Below are 18,732 nucleotides of genomic sequence, written 5' to 3'. Positions count from 1 at the left end.
GAGGAAGGTAACATACAAGGGTGGAGGAAGGTAACATACAAGGGTGGAGGAAGGTAACATACAAGGGTTGAGGAAGGTAACATACAAGGGTGGAGGAAGGTAACATGCAAGGGTGGAGGAAGGTAACATTCAAGGGTGGAGGAAGGTAACATACAAGGGTGGAGGAAGGTAACATACAAGGGTGGAGGTAGGTAACATACAAGGGTGGAGGAAGGTAACATACAACGGTGGAGGAAGGTCACATGCAATAGTGGAGGAAGGTAACATACACGGGTTGAGGAAGGTAACATACAAGGGTGGAGGAAGGTAACATACAAGGGTGGAGGAAGGTCACATGCAAGGGTGGAGGAAGGTAGGTGGAATGGGACATCAGAAAGACAGTAACGTGGACGGCAGGAGAACACTGTGGGACACCAGCATAGAAGGGCTAGGTGCGGCTGGGCACGAGTGCTGAGTGACTGACACCGTGTTACTGAAGGCACCATACCCCACTCCCTAGAACACTAGGCAGGGTTAGGTGAGGGAAAGCTAGAAGATCCTGAGGGAGTCTGACGGCCAGTGCATTAGGGAATCCACCTTGAGTAATAGAAGATACATATAGTCGGTGTCACCGAACGTTACCACTAATCCAGTTATGGGCATCTAGGCTACGGTGGGGGAAAGACAGAGAGAGTTGAGAGAGAGAGAGAGGGGGGCCTTAGTGCCAAATTCCCCAAAACCCTGGCTTACCCAGACGTTTGGTGATTACAGACAACCCCACTGATTTTGTGAGAAAATCCCAAATAAACACCCTTGGAGCATCTGGAAGAGTCAGTGTGCCTCAGTTTGGTGCCGCTCCATCACAGTGCGTGTGTGTATTTGTGTCTGAGGTGGATGGATATTCTTTTGGAATTTACACAGATCTTCATTTTAGATTTTTCAAGTACCCGGACTCCCACCATTGAACGTCCCAGATGCCCCCAAACACTCCCCCCAAAGAGGGTGCACCCATTTCCTCCTCCAGCCCAAGGACTACCACCATTTTAGTGCCACGCGACTAGGAAATCTGCAGCGTTTTCATCGTAAAAAGTTCTGCCCACGTCCTCACAACAGAACACACTCAACCAGCTTTCCCATGTATGTCTGGGAATAGGTCCCTTCTCTCTGCCCTTCCCACTGGCACCATTGCCAACTCTCAGCAGTAGAGCATTGTAGGAAATCAAGGTGACACCCCAAATTATAGAAATTTCAATGCCCACTGGCACCACTGCCAACTCTCAGCAGTACAGCAATGTGAGAAATCAACAGGCCACCCCAAATTATAGAATATCAATGCCCACTGGCACCATTGCCAACTCTCAGCAGAACAGCAATGTGAGAAATCAACGGGCCATCCCAAATTATACAATATCAATGCCTACTGGCACCATTGCCAACTCTCAGCAGTAGAACATTTCAAGAAAACAATGCAAGACCCCAAATTATAGAAATATCATTGCCCACTGATACCTATGAGAAACCTGAAGGTGTCTCCCTAACTAGTCTCCGGGGATCTGTCATTCAGGTGGCCAGGACATGGCCATCACTATTGGATTTAGTTCCTGGGGGTGGACCAGTGAGGGAGGATCACCTGAATGGGGGGTCCTCAGGGAGTGGAAGTTGGACACCGACGGGTGAGACGCGGTATCCCCCTTCTCATGACAACTTTTCCCCAGCCTTCCACATAGGATACACAAACACTTTAAGCCCCCCCCCCCCTTTTCCGATGCAAACACTTTCCCACATTACGAAGGACGACAGACTAACACTCAAGCCATTTACCTGACGTGTCCCAACACAAGGGTCAGACAAAGTCAGGCAAATGACCTGAATCACACACAACCGATGGCCCTTTTCCTTACCCACAGGGATAAAAGGTGGAGCACGAGAGCACTCTACGAGCAAGGCAGACCGTACATCCAGGGAGCTAACTCAGCACGGCAGTTCAAGAGGAGGAGAAAGACGGCACCTACCAAGAGGGTGACAAGGAGAGGAGCGACCTTGCCTTTTTCAATCAAGGCCTGTGAGTCCTCTGCAGAAGGAATCGTAAGACCGCAAACAATAGCCAGCGTGAGTTGCAGCAGATGTATGGTACACAAGACCCTCCTCTGCTGATAACCAAGCCAGGGAGAGACGCTGGTCTCAGTAGTACCAACCTGGACTCCGAGGTAAAAAAAGCCAAGCGGTTCATCACAGCCGGTGAGTGGAGGAGAGAGTGGAGGAGAGAGTCGATGAGAAACCGAACTGTGTTGAACGAAAAGTTGCAAATGGCTAGTTGAACTTTGAAAGCATAAAGAGCTATTGATGTTAAGAGGGGGAAAACCGGCAGCAGAGGAGTCCGACACCACGTGGGTGCTTACTCAGTAAACTCTGGGCGATTACCCAACTGTTGAAACTACTATAACCAGACGGCCTTGGGAAAGGTGAAGAGAGGGGTCAAGGTAGTCATACAGGCGTCTTGTAAAATTCTCTGTAAAGTCGAAAGTCTTTGACCAACAGATGATCGTGAAGCTAAGGAAAGTGAATCCTGCATTGTAAGAATTGAATGCAAAAGGCAAGATTGGCAAGAGTGAACCTGAACAAGGGATGCCGATAAAGATGGGCGAAGTCTAAAGTCCCGAAATACGGTGTGTTGACAAGAGTGACCCCGACTGAGGGATGTCCACAGGGAACTGTTTAAAAAGACATTAAGATTTGTGAAAGTCGCAAAGGACATTGGGCCTCATTACGACCCTGGCGGAGTGGGTTTACGCCAGCGTTATTCGCGGCGGACCCGTCCGCCCTACTACGAGTTCCCGTAGCGCCATGGAGCCTGGTTTTTCCGGGCGGAGAAATCCATGGCGCTACGGGACCTTGATGTTAATTACGCCACCGTATTTTACGGTGGCGTAATTAACGCCTTCCCCACTCCCATTATACCCTATGGGGCAAAAATGGGAATGGGGAAGGGTAAAATGGGGGATGGGGATTTACCGCCCCGCCAAGGTCGGAATGGGGCGGAAAATCCGCCAACCCCCATGGCGCTATCGGCAGCTTTCCGCCGTGCTCCATGGTGCATTTTGCACCGCGATTTCCGCCAGGGTCGTAATGAGGGCCATTGTGTTGAAAGCCATAGTGAACACCGGCAGAGGGAGGCTAACAGTTGAGAAGGGTCTGAGCCCGGAAGAGGGTAACTCAGGGGTGAACAGACATCACCCGAAGATTTGTGAATGCCAAAAAGGGTCCGAACCGAACTAGGGAGATCCAAAGGGGGAAAAGCCATCACCTGAAGATAAGTGAATGCCAAAGGGTCTCAGCCCGAACAAGGGAGATCCAAGCAGTCATCGGCCAAAGATTACGTACAAACAGAAAGGAACTTTGAACTTTTGTTTATTATTTTAAACCTGACAAGCCCTTGCAAACCCAAGAACATAACCATCTGAGGTCCTGGTACCATTAAGGAACTTGCTAAGGATCTGTGCCCAAAAGAGGGGGATTTAGGGGCGAAAGACATCACCCAAAGTATACGTGAAAAGGAATTCTTTGTTTGATTATTTGACTACATCAGGCCCACGGCGGCAAGAGACATTTTGATAGAAAAGAGACTTAACCACTGAATGCCCTGATTGCTAAAAGCGGAACTGTCAGCTCGTGCTGTGCTCCAAAGTCCACCCTTGTCCCGTGCTGAAAACGTGGGGAAGGGAGACCTCAAGTACCACATCCTGATTTATTATTTGTGAACGCGTCCTTCTTTCTTAAGAGTACCGTCTTGGGAGGATAGCTCAGCGGCAACGTGCTCGCCTTGGCAGCAAAATGACACGGAGCAACACAGGTTCGATCCCCGGGTCTGCGCTTAGAAACCTCTGGGTATTAAGCGCATTATAAATAACCAATCATATCATATCATTATCCCACATTTCTTTTTGTATTTAGCGTAAGGAATGGCAATAGGTTTTTTTAGTATAGGCTCTTTTATTTGGCAAGACGCTACTTGAACTGCCTTATTATGATTTGATGGTCGTAGCTTGCTCCCATCTTAGATTTAGGTTAACATTAGGCATTTTTGCAACCTACTTATACAGTTTAATAAACAACCTTGAACTGTGATCACTTGTGTCTGTCTTTTCTGTTGCCACCATGGGCCTCCTTAGGACCCTGGTGGTCCCGTAATGAACAGGCCGGTACGGGACCGGCACCGTTCGTTACAGGTTGCCCTATTCCGAGGTCTGCAGCGGGACCCGCTAAGGACGTCTGGTCTGACCAGACTTCCTTAGCGGGACCCGCTAGCAGTAGAGGGTGCTAACAACGGGACCGTTAGCACCCTCCCCATTCCCAGTGAGCCCTATGGGGGCTGAAATGGTTATGGGGAAGTACTGGGTCCGGGTCCCACAAAAGGGATTTACTGGGCCCTCCAAGGTCAGAATGGCCCGGTAAGTCCCCTTTCGCGGGACCCAGACATGGAACCCGGTATGGATGCAGCCATGCCCTTGTTGAGGGCATGGCTACCTCCATACTCGTAATGAGGCCCCATGAGTTCCTTACACACCACTGCCAACTCTCAGCAGTAGAGCAGTGTGAGAAATCAACTGGACACCCCACCCCAAGTGACAGAATATCAATGGCCACTGGCACCATTGACAGCTCATAAGCAATCAACAGGACATCCTAAATTATAGAATATCAATGACCACTGGCACCATTGCCAGCTCTCAGCAGTAGAGCATTGTATGAAATCAACGGGACACCCCAAATTATAGAATATCAATGACCACTGGCACCATTGCCAACTCTCAGCAGTAGAGCATTGTATGACATCAACAGGACACCCCAAATTATAGAATATCAATGACCACTGGCACCAATGCCAACTCTCAGCAGTAGAGCATTGTATGAAATCAACGGGACACCCCAAATTATGGAATATTAATGCCAACTAATACCATTGCCAAGTATCAGCAGGAGAGCATTGTGAGAAATCAACGGGACACCCCAAATTATAGAAATAGCGGTCTCCTGTTGAAAGGTCCTCCATCCATTCCCTCTCAGGGACACACTTATATGTTGGCAGGGTAAGTGGGGCATAACCCCATTGCAACATGCGTCACTAAGAAACAATACAAGTCAGAGCCTTCCCAGAGGGCCCCTGGGTGGTATCTTACAGAGCTGCAGCTTGAGACCCACCACCAAGGACTGGCACTGACCTGGCCACAGAGAAGACGGCCATGAAGAAGATGGCAGCATAGAAGTCAGCCTCTCGGTACTTGGAGCCCAAGATGTCGATGACTCTCCCAATGTAGTACGGGATGAACATCTCACCTGCAGGAGAGAGAGAAAGAATGTGGTTGAAACAGAACATGCACACCCCACCATAACCACTAGACTCCCCTGGGGAAGGAGCAAGGAACACTAAACACACCCACCCTCTCGTACAGGCAGTAAGAGATAAGCGGGTGAAGCAGCCTCTGCAGGCAAGAGTGTGTGTGATCCAGAACATTCAAACCATAATCACAAGAGTTCCCTGTGCAAGGAGCCAGTGACTCTAACCACACTCACACTCCCTCACATGCAGACAGTGAGAGGTGAAAGAGTGTGGGTGATCCAGAACATTCACACCATAATCACAAGAGCTCCCTGTGCAAGGAGCCAGAGACCCTAAACACACTCACGCACCCTCACATGCAGACAGTGAGAAGAGAAAGAGTGTGTGATACATAACATGTGCACCCTACCACAACCCTTAGACTCCCCTATGGAAGAGCTAGTGGCACTAATCACACTTACCCACCCACCCACTCAAATACGCAGAATGAGACACGCAGATGAAGCCCGGCCTGAAGGAGAGAGTGTTGGTGATACAGAACATGCCACCCCACCATAACCACTAGACTCCCCCTGTGCAAGTTGTCTATACACACTCACCCACCCTCTCAGAGGCAGAAGGAGACAAGGGCTCAAGTCCCGCCTGGCAGTCAGAGTATCCTCTGGGGCAGTTAATAACTCTGGCCAACTGGGGTGGTGAGGGTAGCTCAGGTATATAACATTTAGGCCAGAATGTGGCCCCTCATACATACACGACATGTACCAGGTGTGAAGAACAGATTACTTGCCACTAAGTCATGTTTTTGATGAACGTTTTTCCCACGGATTCCACATCTATGATATCCATCTCCCAGTGCAGCTGCTCTTCAGAAACGTTTCCGTCGACACCTCTACGTGCCCCATGCGGACATGACACTGGGTCCAGTATATGTGGCGGCACAGCACCTCGTGTCCACAGTTCAACCCTCTTAGCCTAGGACTTTGACACCGAGGGACTGCAGAACTAAGTTGTACCACCAACCCCAAGAGGGGCAGGTAGTGAGGGTGATGAGTAATCCGTGCAGGGAACGTCCACCAGAAAGAACCTTCCTGAGAGGTAAGTAATTTGTTCTTCTAATGACTCCTTCCTCCCATGGATTCCTCATCTGTGAGAGGCTCCCAAAGCAGTGCAATGACCTGGAGGAGGGAGGGTAGCAAGGACACCACCTAAACCAGAACACGCTGAAGGAGAGCCCTGCCAAAACGAACATTCTGACCAGACAGAGTCTAAAGAATAATGCTGTCCACGTAGCCGCTTGGGAAATATCCAGAAAAGGCACTCCACATTGCAGTGGCGGACAATCCTCCGGTGGAGTGAAACCTGAGACCCTCTGGGATCTCCTTGCCTGCCAGATCATAGCATTCCGAGACCCAGAGAATCATCCATTGAGACAGGGTCTGTTTGGTGACAGCCCTGTCAGCTTGGACGCCTGCGTAACCTACAACAAGTTGCCTATCAGTTCTGTTCTCCCTTTGTTCGAGAGACTTATAACTTGAGAGCCCCTACCAGATCCAGTCTGGAGTTCACTCACCCATCTCACCCATCTCAAGGAAGTGATGGCAATCAGGAAAATTGGTGTGAGCAGTCTTAATGAACAAGAATTAAGGGGGTCAAACAGGGCTCAAACAGAGTGCCCATTAAAAACGTCAACACTAAATTTGAGTCCCATGCTGGAACAACAAACTAGCATGGGGGAAACATATTAGAAAGACCCCTTGGGGACATTTACTCTGCACTCTACCAATCTTCAGGCCCATCCATGCCAAAGACAGAAGAAACTCCAACATAGAGACAATGGAGCAAGTAAAAGGGTCCAGATCCCACTCCCTATACCTCAGCTTGAGATGAAGGTTCAGGCTTCATGGATTCAGTTCAGAACCCTCCTCTCCCAGTGGGAGAGGATGTCCGTCCTCTGTGGTAGAAACAAGGGAAGGCAGATGGCCATGTCCAGCAACTCCAGGCACCATGTCCTCCGGGCACAGTCCGGAGTGATCAAGATCATTGTGGACCCAAACGGACACAGTCTCCTGAGAACCAGCGGAATGACAAGGATTGGTGGGAACACAGTAGGTCAAAGTCACACTCGATCATCAAGGCATCTCCCAGAGCTCCCTTATGAGGAAATTCCCTGGAGCAGAAATACCTGAACTTCCTGTTCACTGGAAGTGAAGAGGTCCACCTGAGGATTACCCCAGTGGGAGAAAATCTCCTCCAGATCTTCCTGATGATTGTCTGCTCAGTGCATCCACTGGCATGTTCTCCCTGCCGGCCAGTTGGGCCACAGTGAGAGACAAACTGTTCTCGAGCACCCAGAACCACAATTGTATTGCTTCTCTGCACAGAGGCAAGGAGCCCATGCCACCTTGCTTGTTGAGGTAATGCATGGCTACATTATTGTCCATCCAGACCAGTACCATCTTGCCGTTCACAGAGCCTGATCACCCTCAGCTGCAGCAGATTGATATGCTTCCAGCACTCCAATGGGGACCACAGTCCGCTCACCATAAGGTACGTTCTTGGAGGGGGAACACACCAGCCCTTCAGGCACCCATCCATGACTAGAGTCACTTGTGGCCAAAGTTGACGAAATAGTGACCCCTTCAGGAGGTTGTCCTTCACGGAACACCATTGCAGGTCTCTGGACACTCTCTCTCTCTGAGACCAGTAGAAGGTCAAATGCTCGGCCCTGAAACTGTGACCACTGTGAGCTCAGAAGCCATTGTAGCGACCTCATGCAGAGGCAGGCCTCTGGCACCACCAAGATGCAGCAGGCCATAAGACCCAGCAAGCACAGAAAAGCCAAGGATGAACTGTCGCCTGTGGCTGGAAAACCAGGACCATCCTGTAGATGTTTGCCACCCTGTCCTCGGGCGGGAAACCCAATCCCATGAGAGTGTCCAAGACAGCACTGAAAAATCAGAAGGACTGGCATAGGGAAACTTGAGACTTCTTGTAGCTCAGGGAGAAGCCAAGCTGTGCAATAGGCTGCACGCTCGGTACAGGTGTGCAGACGGTAGATCCGGTGAGTGGGCTTGGATGAGCCAGTCATCTAGGTAGGGAACAACATGAATGCCTTCTCTCCTGAGGTGAGCCACTACCGCTAGCAGCTTGGTGAAAATCCTGGGTGCTCAAGAAAGACAAATGCAGGAATATGAACTGGAAATGACAGTTCCCCACTTTGAATCTCAGGTACTTTCTGTGTTTCTTGTGGATAGCCACATGGAAGCAAGCATCTTGGAGATCCAGGGAGACCAGCCAGCCATTCACGACCAGGGCCTGGAGAATCTGAGCCAGAGTGACCGTCTTGAATTTGTCCTTGCGCAAAGACAAGTTCAGAGGCTGCAGACTCAGGATGGTTCTCACACCTCTGGCACCAGAAAGTGGGATGGGCACCAACCCCTGCCTCGTTCCGAGCAACGTACCATCTCTACGGCCTTGTTTGACAGATCTCTCCGGTAGGAGAGGTTCCAGAGGCAAAGGTTGGTGGCATGGGGATGGTCTGGAGAGCGAGAGGCAAATGGGAGGAAGTATCCCCTGTTGTATAAACTGTAACGTCCAGGCTCCCAAGGTGGTATCCATTCATTCCTCAACAAACAGGGATATTCCGCCTCCCACAGGAGACAGATGGTGAAAGTCCTCTTCAAACAGCTTTTGGACTGGGGGTTGCGGGGGGAGGGCAGAGTGGAGGTATAAGCGCCTCCTATGGGTGCAACCTGGCCCCTCACCCCTGTAAGAAAAAAGGTTGCCCTTGCCTAGCCAATGATGCTTGACCTCTACGGCTGACATGAACTGAGGTCCCAGATAAACTTGCATCTTCTTCCCAAGTACCAGCCAGGGAAGAACAAAGACAGTCCCTGGACAGAAATTGGGACACAAGGTGAGACAGGATACAGCACTGCCAGGCAATCTGCAGCTAGAAGAAAATGGGATGTCACACAAATCTTTAACTATATATTCATGTAACCTGCCGGTATACATAACATACCTGATCCAGGAATAGGCAAGCCTTGAAGTGATAAAATCCTGCTGCGCATTGTCAACAAATCCAATATGTGTCAAACTTAACCCGAACGGCACAAGGGCACAAGCTAGGTGGGTGACAGTATCCAGTTTTTCAGTCTCACCAAAGTTCCAGGTATAAACAAAGTCCAATATCAAATGTTTCCAAAAATCCAGGGAAAATCCAAAAGAGTTCCAAAGGCAAAGTTCCAGGGTCAATACCCAAGTAATCCAATATACAGACAAATCGCCAGTTCACCAACACCAACAGGGAAAAAACAGCAGCAATCCAAAAAAGACCCGAGCCAAAAATCCAGACATGAGGAGGTCAAAAATTCATACAAAAACAAACGCCACCCGTGACAACTGCTGAGAAGCAAAGTTGCTCGAAGGCCGAGCATTTAAATAATGTCCGAAGGCTTTCTGGTAGACCTTGTGACATGTTGTTATCATGTGACCGTGTTGCCATGCCCGGCAATGATCTGCGCGTTGCCCAGCGTCCTTGAGACGCCATGGCAACCTCCATGTGTGTTGCTGTTGGTGACTGCAGGAGAGATGCCGACATTATCGCTTCAGATACAGGACTCTTTGCAATCCAGGGAAGGGTTGCTGCAACTGGCGCGAAAAGAAAGGGGTGCTGTGTGCAGCACAGGACAACCAGCAGCCCACAGGAGGACTGCTGTGTGCGGCGGCCAGGTACGTTTATAACGTCTTTGGGCATAAGTGGAAAAGGGGCAAAAAGGCCTTCCCCTGCCCACTGAGCTCACAGGTCATTGTTGCTGTACTGCCAGCCTCAGTGACTTGGTGGTAGCCTTAGAGGCTTGAAGCGACTTGAAGGGCATGTCCAGAAGTTACTCTTGGATGTCAGTAGCAACCCCTGATGTCCTTGGCAAAGAGAACCTTCGCAAGACAGAGCTGGTGGGCCTCGTCCTTGCAACACAGAGTATGGTATCTGATAGGCGGCTTTTTTGATGTCCATGATGAGATCCTCAACACCTTTGTGCATCTCCCCTTTGGGATGTGTTCGGACGCCTCAGCCATAACTGACCAAAGGCTAAATGAAGACTTGGCCAGAGCACAAAAGCAATTGACACACCAGAGACTAAGGCTCAAAGAACCAAACATCTTCCTAGCCCATGCGCCCAGTATCTTGCTCTCCCTGTTGGGGGCAAGGATGGAAAAGAGGTGGTCTTAAGGTTAGCTGTAGCAGCCTGGACCACCAACCTGTCTGGGGCAGCATGGGCAGAAAGAAACATGGGTTCAGAGGGTGACGGCCTATGCTTTTTGGCCAGGTTGCCGTCCGCCATAAGAACTGAAGCGGGCCTGTCCCATAACTCCATCACTGGCCCGTCCACTGCCTGATTGAAAGGAGTCCCACAGGGATCTTCCCTGTCACCATTACTGTTTAATTTATATATTCAACCCCTTTTGGAAATTCTTAGACGGTATGGGTTGGACTTCCATTCATGTGCCGATGATACCCAGATATTCTTACGAATAACCAACTTCCAGGAAGCGTTCAGCAAACTGGAGCAATGTTTGACAGAGGTAAGCAGCTGGATGTCAAAGAACTATTTACAGCTTAACGCTGCTAAGACCTGACTTATATTATTCGGCCCTAAGCATTTGCAGATGGCGCTGATGCCATGGCCACTTGCGTTTGGCCGTAGCCAGGGCTTTGGGAAAGAGGTCAAGCATCTTCAGCCTGAATGCCTCCCATTCATTTGGCTAGAGAACAGTGTGGGAAAAGGTACCTGGAGGGCCTCGTCTTCTTGGGTGTCCCTGGAGTCGTGGCTCCTCTTCTTGGAAGATGAACAATAATGATGCCGCATAGAACCACCAGAGGATATTGACCTCTTGCAGAGTTTCTTCTTCTTTTTGCCCCTTTGGACTGAGGATTGTGCCTCAATGCCATGGTCTGCGCCCGGCAACCTTAAACAGGTGTCAAGGAGTTCCCCCTTCTCACCTGAGTCCGATCTTTGCTGGATTTCTTGGTCGATGCGGACGGATCGGGTCTTGAATAAGGCTGCACGAGTCTCTTTCGACTCCAGCGTGCGTTCAAAGTTCTGGGATGCAACGATCCAGGAATCCGGGAAATTAAGAAAGTGCACTACTCAGCACACGAGTCCAGGAAGTAAGAAAGAAAGGAGAGGGACTAGGAATGGAGTTAGTAGGGACAGAATCAGGGAATCAATACCGCGAGCTACGGAGCACATGTTTGGTCGCTACTTCGCAATAGCATTGAGACGGACAGAGACGCGGGGGGCGTGCTCTATAACGTGTAGAGCGAGGAAGGTGTTTCACGCTGGATGGCCATGTTGGGAGTACCAGGGAGTGCAAGTCCCGTTGAGACAAGGACCAGGAAGTCCAAAAGGGGCGCGTTCTGTAGGTCATGACAACAGGTCCACTTATCACCTTTCTCCTTGTGGAGGAAGGTGAAAGGTTTTGCTTTACACTCTTCGAGCACCTTGAGGTGTATTGATTGGCACAACTTGCAGTCCTGCACGTCATGGCCTTCACCAAGGCAGTAAAGGTAGCTATGGTGAGGACTTGAAATGGACATAGGATGTCTGCAATCCACGCAGGGTTTAAACCCCAAAGACCTGATCAGATTCGGCATTGCAGGGAATTTGAGAACGCTTAGAAGAAAATGTGTTAAATGAAGAGAGCGGTGTTCCTAAAGTAAGCAGAGTGCGCAGAAAAAAGTAACGGAGGCCAAGGGGTGTGGCACCTCTATATATACTGGCCCCAACCTCATGCCTATCACGGGGTGCGTAGAGGCGTCGGGTGGAACAAATGCAGAGCTGTGCTAGTTTCCATGATAGAGGGAGATAGATGAGGAATCTGTGGTAGGAAGGAGTCCATTAAAAATGTTTTGTGCAATATCAAATTGATAATGTAGGCAACAGGCCAGGGGAACGTATTAAAGTCATAACACACTGTGTACACCCTTCTCCAGTCTCTACACCCTCCTGCTCCAGTCTTCAAGTGAATCTTTTCAATTGTTGGTTCCTTGAAAACACCCAAAGCATTTATCAGTTATTCTAAAACGCCCAACTCAGCATCTGCCACTTCTCCGGTTTCCCCAAGAATAGTCCTGATTTTGTATAATTTCTCCCTATTTCTGAATCTGCCTTTTCTCTTGGCCCTGAAGGCCACTTCCTGTCCTCCTGATCCTCTTCCAGCTCATCTTCTAAAACAAATTCCTTCATCTACCACCTCCTTTTTGCTGCCACTGATTAAAGCCTCTTTTAATCAAAGCATTTCCCCCAAGTCTCTAAAGAGATTAGTAAAGAACCTGCTCTGGACCTTCCGGATAAGGCCACATTTCGAACCATTACTTCCCTGCACTATTATGTGTGCAGTACCTCAGCCTTTCCGTCACGTATACAAGTGCAGCACTTTTTCTGGACTATCAATCCCGCTCCCGGTTTTTGTGTCGCACTGTGACCGCTCCTCTCCAGTTGGTAGATGTCATGCACATACTAGATACCAGGAAGCGAGGTGGGGGCTGCTTGCTTGTTTTCCTAGATCAGACGTCTGCAACCTGAGCCACTCCAGATACTTTGGACTATGATATGATATGATAGTTTATTTATATAGCGCCTACACACAATGGGCCTCATTACGAGCAGCCGTACTGGGAAATCCTGATAATTTAGCAGCTAGACTGCAAGCTCCAATATCTGCTCCATTACATAGAAAGCAGCGGTACTGGGATATCCTGCTTATTCAGCAGCTAGACTGCACGCTGCAAGATCTGCTCCATTACTTAGAAAGCAGCAGTACTGGGAAATCCTGCTTATTCAGCAGCTAGACTGCAAGCTGCAATATCTGCTCCATTACTTAGAAAGCAGCGGTACTGGGAAATCCTGCTTATTTAGCAGCTAGACTGCACGCTGCAAGATCTGAACCATTACTTAGAAAGCAGCGGTACTGAGAAATCCTGCTTATTTAGCAGCTGGACTGCATGCTGCAAGATCTGCTCCATTACTTAGAAAGCAGCAGTACTGGGAAATCCTGCTTATTCAGCAACTAAGCTGCACACTGCAATATCTGCTCCATTACTTAGAAAGCAGCGGTACTGGGACATCCTGTTTATTCAGCAGCTGGAATGCACGCTGCAATATCTGCTCCATTACTAATAAAGCAGAAGTACTGGGAAATCCTGCTTATTCAGCAGCTGGACTGCATGCTGCAAGATCTGCTCCATTACTTAGAAAGCAGCAGTACTGGGAAATCCTGCTTATTCAGCAGCTAAGCTGCACGCTGCGATATCTGCTCCATTACTTAGAAAGCAGCAGTACTGGGAAATCCTGCTTATTCAGCAGCTAGACTGCATGCTGCAAGATCTGCTCCATTACTTAGAAAGCAGCAGTACTGGGAAATCCTGCTTATTCAGCAGCTAGACTGCACGCTGCAAGATCTGAACCATTACTTAGAAAGCAGCGGTACTGAGAAATCCTGCTTATTTAGCAGCTAGGCTGCACACTGCAAGATCTGCTCCATTACTTAGAAAGCAGCGGTACTGGGAAATCCTGCTTATTGAGCAGCTGGACCACGCGCTGCAAGATCTGCTCCATTACTTAGAAAGCAGCGGTACTGGGAAATCCTGCTTATTTAGCAGCTAGACTGCATGCTGCAAGATCTGCTCCATTACTTAGAAAGCAGCGGTACTGGGAAATCCTGCTTATTTAGCAGCTGGACTGCACGCTGCAAGATCTGCTCCACTTAGAAAGCAGCGGTACTGGGAAATCCTGATAATTTAGCAGCTAGACTGCAAGCTGCAATATCTGCTCCATTACTTAGAAAGCAGCGGTACTGGGAAATCCTGCTTATTCAGCAGCTAGACTGCAAGCTGCAATATCTGCTCCATTACTTAGAAAGCAGCGGTAATGGGAAATCCTGCTTATTCAGCAGCTGGAATGCGCACTGCAATATCTGCTCCATTACTAATAAAGCAGCACTACTGGGAAATCCTACTTATTTAGCAGCTGGACTGCACGCTGCAAGATCTGCTCCATTACTTAGAAAGCAGCGGTACTGGGAAATCCTGCTTATTTAGCAGCTAGGCTGCACACTGCAAGATCTGCTCCATTACTTAGTAAGCAGCGGTACTGGGAAATCCTGCTTATTCAGCAGCTAAGCTGCACGCTGCAAGATCTGCTCCATTACTAATAAAGCAGCGGTACTGGGAAATCCTGCTTATTCAGCAGCTAGACTGCACGCTGCAAGATCTGAACCATTACTTAGAAAGCAGCGGTACTGAGAAATCCTGCTTATTTAGCAGCTAGGCTGCACACTGCAAGATCTGCTCCATTACTTAGTAAGCAGCGGTACTGGGAAATCCTGCTTATTCAGCAGCTAAGCTGCACGCTGCAAGATCTGCTCCATTACTAATAAAGCAGCACTACTGGGAAATCCTACTTATTTAGCAGCTGGACTGCACGCTGCAAGATCTGCTCCATTACTTAGAAAGCAGCGGTACTGGGAAATCCTGCTTATTCAGCAGCTAAGCTGCACGCTGCAAGATCTGCTCCATTACTAATAAAGCAGCGGTACTGGGAAATCCTGCTTATTCAGCAGCTGGACTGCACGCTGCAAGATCTGCTCCATTACTTAGAAAGCAGCAGTACTGGGAAATCCTGCTTATTCAGCGCTGGATTGCGCACTGCAAGATCTGCTCCATTACTAATAAAGCAGAAGTACGGGGAAATCCTGCTTATTTTTGCAGCTGGACTGCACGCTGGAAGATCTGCTGCATTACTTAGAAAGCAGCAGTACTGGGATATCCTGCTTATTCAGCAGCTAGACTGCATGCTTCAAGATCTGCTCCATTACTTAGAAAGCAGCGGTACTGGGAAATCCTGCTTATTCAGCAGCTAGACTGCAAACTGCAATATCTGCTCCATTACATAGAAAGCAGCGGTACTTGGATATCCTGCTTATTCAGCAGCTAGACTGCACGCTGCAAGATCTGAACCATTACTTAGAAAGCAGCGGTACTGAGAAATCCTGCTTATTTAGCAGCTAGGCTGCAAGATCTGCTCCATTACTTAGAAAGCAGCGGTACTGGGAAATCCTGCTTATTTAGCAGCTGGACTGCACGCTGCAAGATCTGCAACATTACTAATAAAGCAACGGTACTGGGAAATCCTTCTTATTCAGCAGAATGAGCACTGCAAGATCTGCTCCATTACTTAGAAAGCAGCAGTACTGGGAAATCCTGCTTATTCGGCAGCTGGACTGCATGCTTCAAGATCTGCTCCATTACTAATAAAGCAACGGTACTGGGAAATCCTTCTTATTCAGCAGTTGGAATGCACACTGCAAGATCTGCTCCATTACTTAGAAAGCAGCAGTCCTGGGAAATCCTGCTTATTCAGCAGCTGGACTGCATGCTTCAAGATCTGCTCCATTACTAATAAAGCAGCAGTACTGGGAAATCCTGCTTATTCAGCAGCTGGAATGCGCACTGCAAGATCTGCTCCATTACTAATAAAGCAGCAGTACTGGGAAATCCTGCTTATTCAGCAGCTGGAATGCGCACTGCAAGATCTGCTCCATTACTAATAAAGCAGCAGTACTGGGAAATCCTGCTTATTCAGCAGCTAAGCTGCATGCTGCGATATCTGCTCCATTACTTAGAAAGCAGCGGTACTGGGATATCCTGCTTATTCAGCAGCTAGGCTGCACGCTGCAAGATCTGCTCCATTACTAATAAAGCAGCAGTACTGGGAAATCCTGCTTATTCAGCAGTTGGAATGCGCACTGCAAGATCTGCTCCATTACTAATAAAGCAGCAGTACTGGAAAATCCTGCTTATTCAGCAGCTGGAATGCGCACTGCAAGATCTGCTCCATTACTAATAAAGCAGCAGTACTGGGATATCCTGCTTATTCAGCAGCTAGGCTGCAAGCTACAATATCTGCTCCATTACTTAGAAAGCAGCGGTACTGGGAAATCCTGCTTATTTAGCAGCTAGGCTGCACGCTGCAAGATCTGCTCCATTACTAATAAAGCAGCGGTACTGGGAAATCCTGCTTATTTAGCAGCTAGGCTGCACACTGCAAGATCTGCTCCATTACTTAGAAAGCAGCGGTACTGGGAAATCCTGCTTATTTAGCAGCTAGGCTGCACGCTGCAAGATCTGCTCCATTACTTAGAAAGCAGCAGTACTGGGAAATCCTTATTTAGCAGCTAGACTGCACGCTGCAAGATCTGCTCCATTACTTAGAAAGCAGCGGTACTGGGAAATCCTGCTTATTTAGCAGCTAGACTGCACGCTGCAATATCTGCTCCATTACTTAGAAAGCAGCGGTACTGGGATATCCTGCTTATTCAGCAGCTAGACTGCACGCTGCAATATCTGCTCCATTACTAATAAAGCAACAGTACTGAGAAATCCTGCTTATTCAGCAGCTAGACTGCACACTGCAAGATCTGCTCCATTACTTAGAAAGCAGCAGTACTGGGAAATCCTGCTTATTTAGCAGCTAAGCTGCACGCTGTGATATCTGCTCCATTACTAATAAAGCAGCAGTACAGGGAAATCCTGCTTATTTAGCAGCTAGACTGCACGCTGCAAGATCTGCTCCATTACTTAGAAAGCAGCGGTACTGGGAAATCCTGCTTATTTAGCAGCTAGGCTGCACGCTGCAATATCTGCTCCATTACTTAGAAAGCAGCAGTACTGGGAAATCCTGCTTATTTAGCCGCTAGACTGCACACTGCAAGATCTGCTCCATTACTTAGAAAGCAGCGGCCCTGGGAAATCCTGCTTATTTAGCAGTTAGACTGCACTCTGCAAGATCTGCTCCATTACTTAGAAAGCAGCAGTACTGGGAAATCCTGCGTATTTAGCAGCTGGACTGCGCGCTGCAAGATCTGCTCCATTACTTAGAAAGCAGCGGTACTGGGAAATCCTGCTTATTTAGCAGCTAGACTGCACGCTGCAAGATCTGCTCCATTACTTAGAAAGCAGCGGTACTGGGAAATCCTGCTTATTCAGCAGCTGGACTGCACGCTGCAAGATCTGCTCCATTATTTAGAAAGCAGCGGTACTGGGAAATCCTGCTTATTCAGCAGCTAGGCTGCACGCTGTAGATCTGCTCCATTACTTAGAAAGCAGCGGTACTGGGAAATCCTGCTTATTCAGCAGCTAGACTGCAAGCTCCAATATCTGCTCCATTACATAGAAAGCAGCGGTACTGGGATATCCTGCTTATTCAGCAGCTAGACTGCAAGCTGCAATATCTGCTCCATTACTTAGAAAGCAGCGGTACTGGGAAATCCTGCTTATTTAGCAGCTAGACTGCACGCTGCAAGATCTGAACCATTACTTAGAAAGCAGCGGTACTGAGAAATCCTGCTTATTTAGCAGCTGGACTGCATGCTGCAAGATCTGCTCCATTACTTAGAAAGCAGCAGTACTGGGAAATCCTGCTTATTCAGCAACTAAGCTGCACACTGCAATATCTGCTCCATTACTTAGAAAGCAGCGGTACTGGGACATCCTGTTTATTCAGCAGCTGGAATGCACGCTGCAATATCTGCTCCATTACTAATAAAGCAGAAGTACTGGGAAATCCTGCTTATTCAGCAGCTGGACTGCATGCTGCAAGATCTGCTCCATTACTTAGAAAGCAGCAGTACTGGGAAATCCTGCTTATTCAGCAGCTAAGCTGCACGCTGCGATATCTGCTCCATTACTTAGAAAGCAGCAGTACTGGGAAATCCTGCTTATTCAGCAGCTAGACTGCATGCTGCAAGATCTGCTCCATTACTTAGAAAGCAGCAGTACTGGGAAATCCTGCTTATTCAGCAGCTAGACTGCAAGCTGCAATATCTGCTCCATTACTTAGAAAGCAGCGGTACTGGGAAATCCTGCTTATTCAGCAGCTAGACTGCACGCTGCAAGATCTGAACCATTACTTAGAAAGCAGCGGTACTGAGAAATCCTGCTTATTTAGCAGCTAGGCTGCACGCTGCAAGATCTGCTCCATTACTAATAAAGCAGCGGTACTGGGAAATCCTGCTTATTCAGCAGCTAGACTGCACGCTGCAAGATCTGCTCCATTACTTAGAAAGCAGCAGTACTGGGAAATCCTGCTTATTCAGCGCTGGAATGCGCACTGCAAGATCTGCTCCATTACTTAGAAAGCAGCGGTACTGGGAAATCCTGCTTATTCAGCAGCTAGACTGCAAACTGCAATATCTGCTCCATTACATAGAAAGCAGCGGTACTTGGATATCCTGCTTATTCAGCAGCTAGACTGCACGCTGCAAGATCTGAACCATTACTTAGAAAGCAGCGGTACTGAGAAATCCTGCTTATTTAGTAGCTGGACTGCATGCTGAAAGATCTGCTCCATTAC

At 48.6% G+C, this 18,732-nt stretch overlaps 1 protein-coding gene across 2 annotated transcripts in view; it reads right to left on the bottom strand.

Moving 5' to 3' along the window:
• LOC138522069 (antigen peptide transporter 2-like) overlaps positions 1 to 18,732 on the bottom strand; it is a 249,280-nt gene that overhangs the window by 189,869 nt on the left and 40,679 nt on the right. For both annotated transcript variants that reach the window (XM_069635307.1, XM_069635308.1), the window contains exon 3: positions 5,199 to 5,313. In XM_069635307.1, the coding sequence (XP_069491408.1) occupies positions 5,199 to 5,313 (115 nt within the window). The remainder of the gene's footprint in view (positions 1 to 5,198; positions 5,314 to 18,732) is intronic.

The sequence above is a fragment of the Ambystoma mexicanum genome, chromosome 13, assembly GCF_040938575.1.
Source record: "Ambystoma mexicanum isolate Mex_15411 chromosome 13, UKY_AmexF1_1, whole genome shotgun sequence".
NCBI classification, from domain to species: Eukaryota; Metazoa; Chordata; class Amphibia; order Caudata; family Ambystomatidae; genus Ambystoma; species Ambystoma mexicanum.
This window is presented reverse-complemented; position numbering and strand designations above follow the sequence as displayed.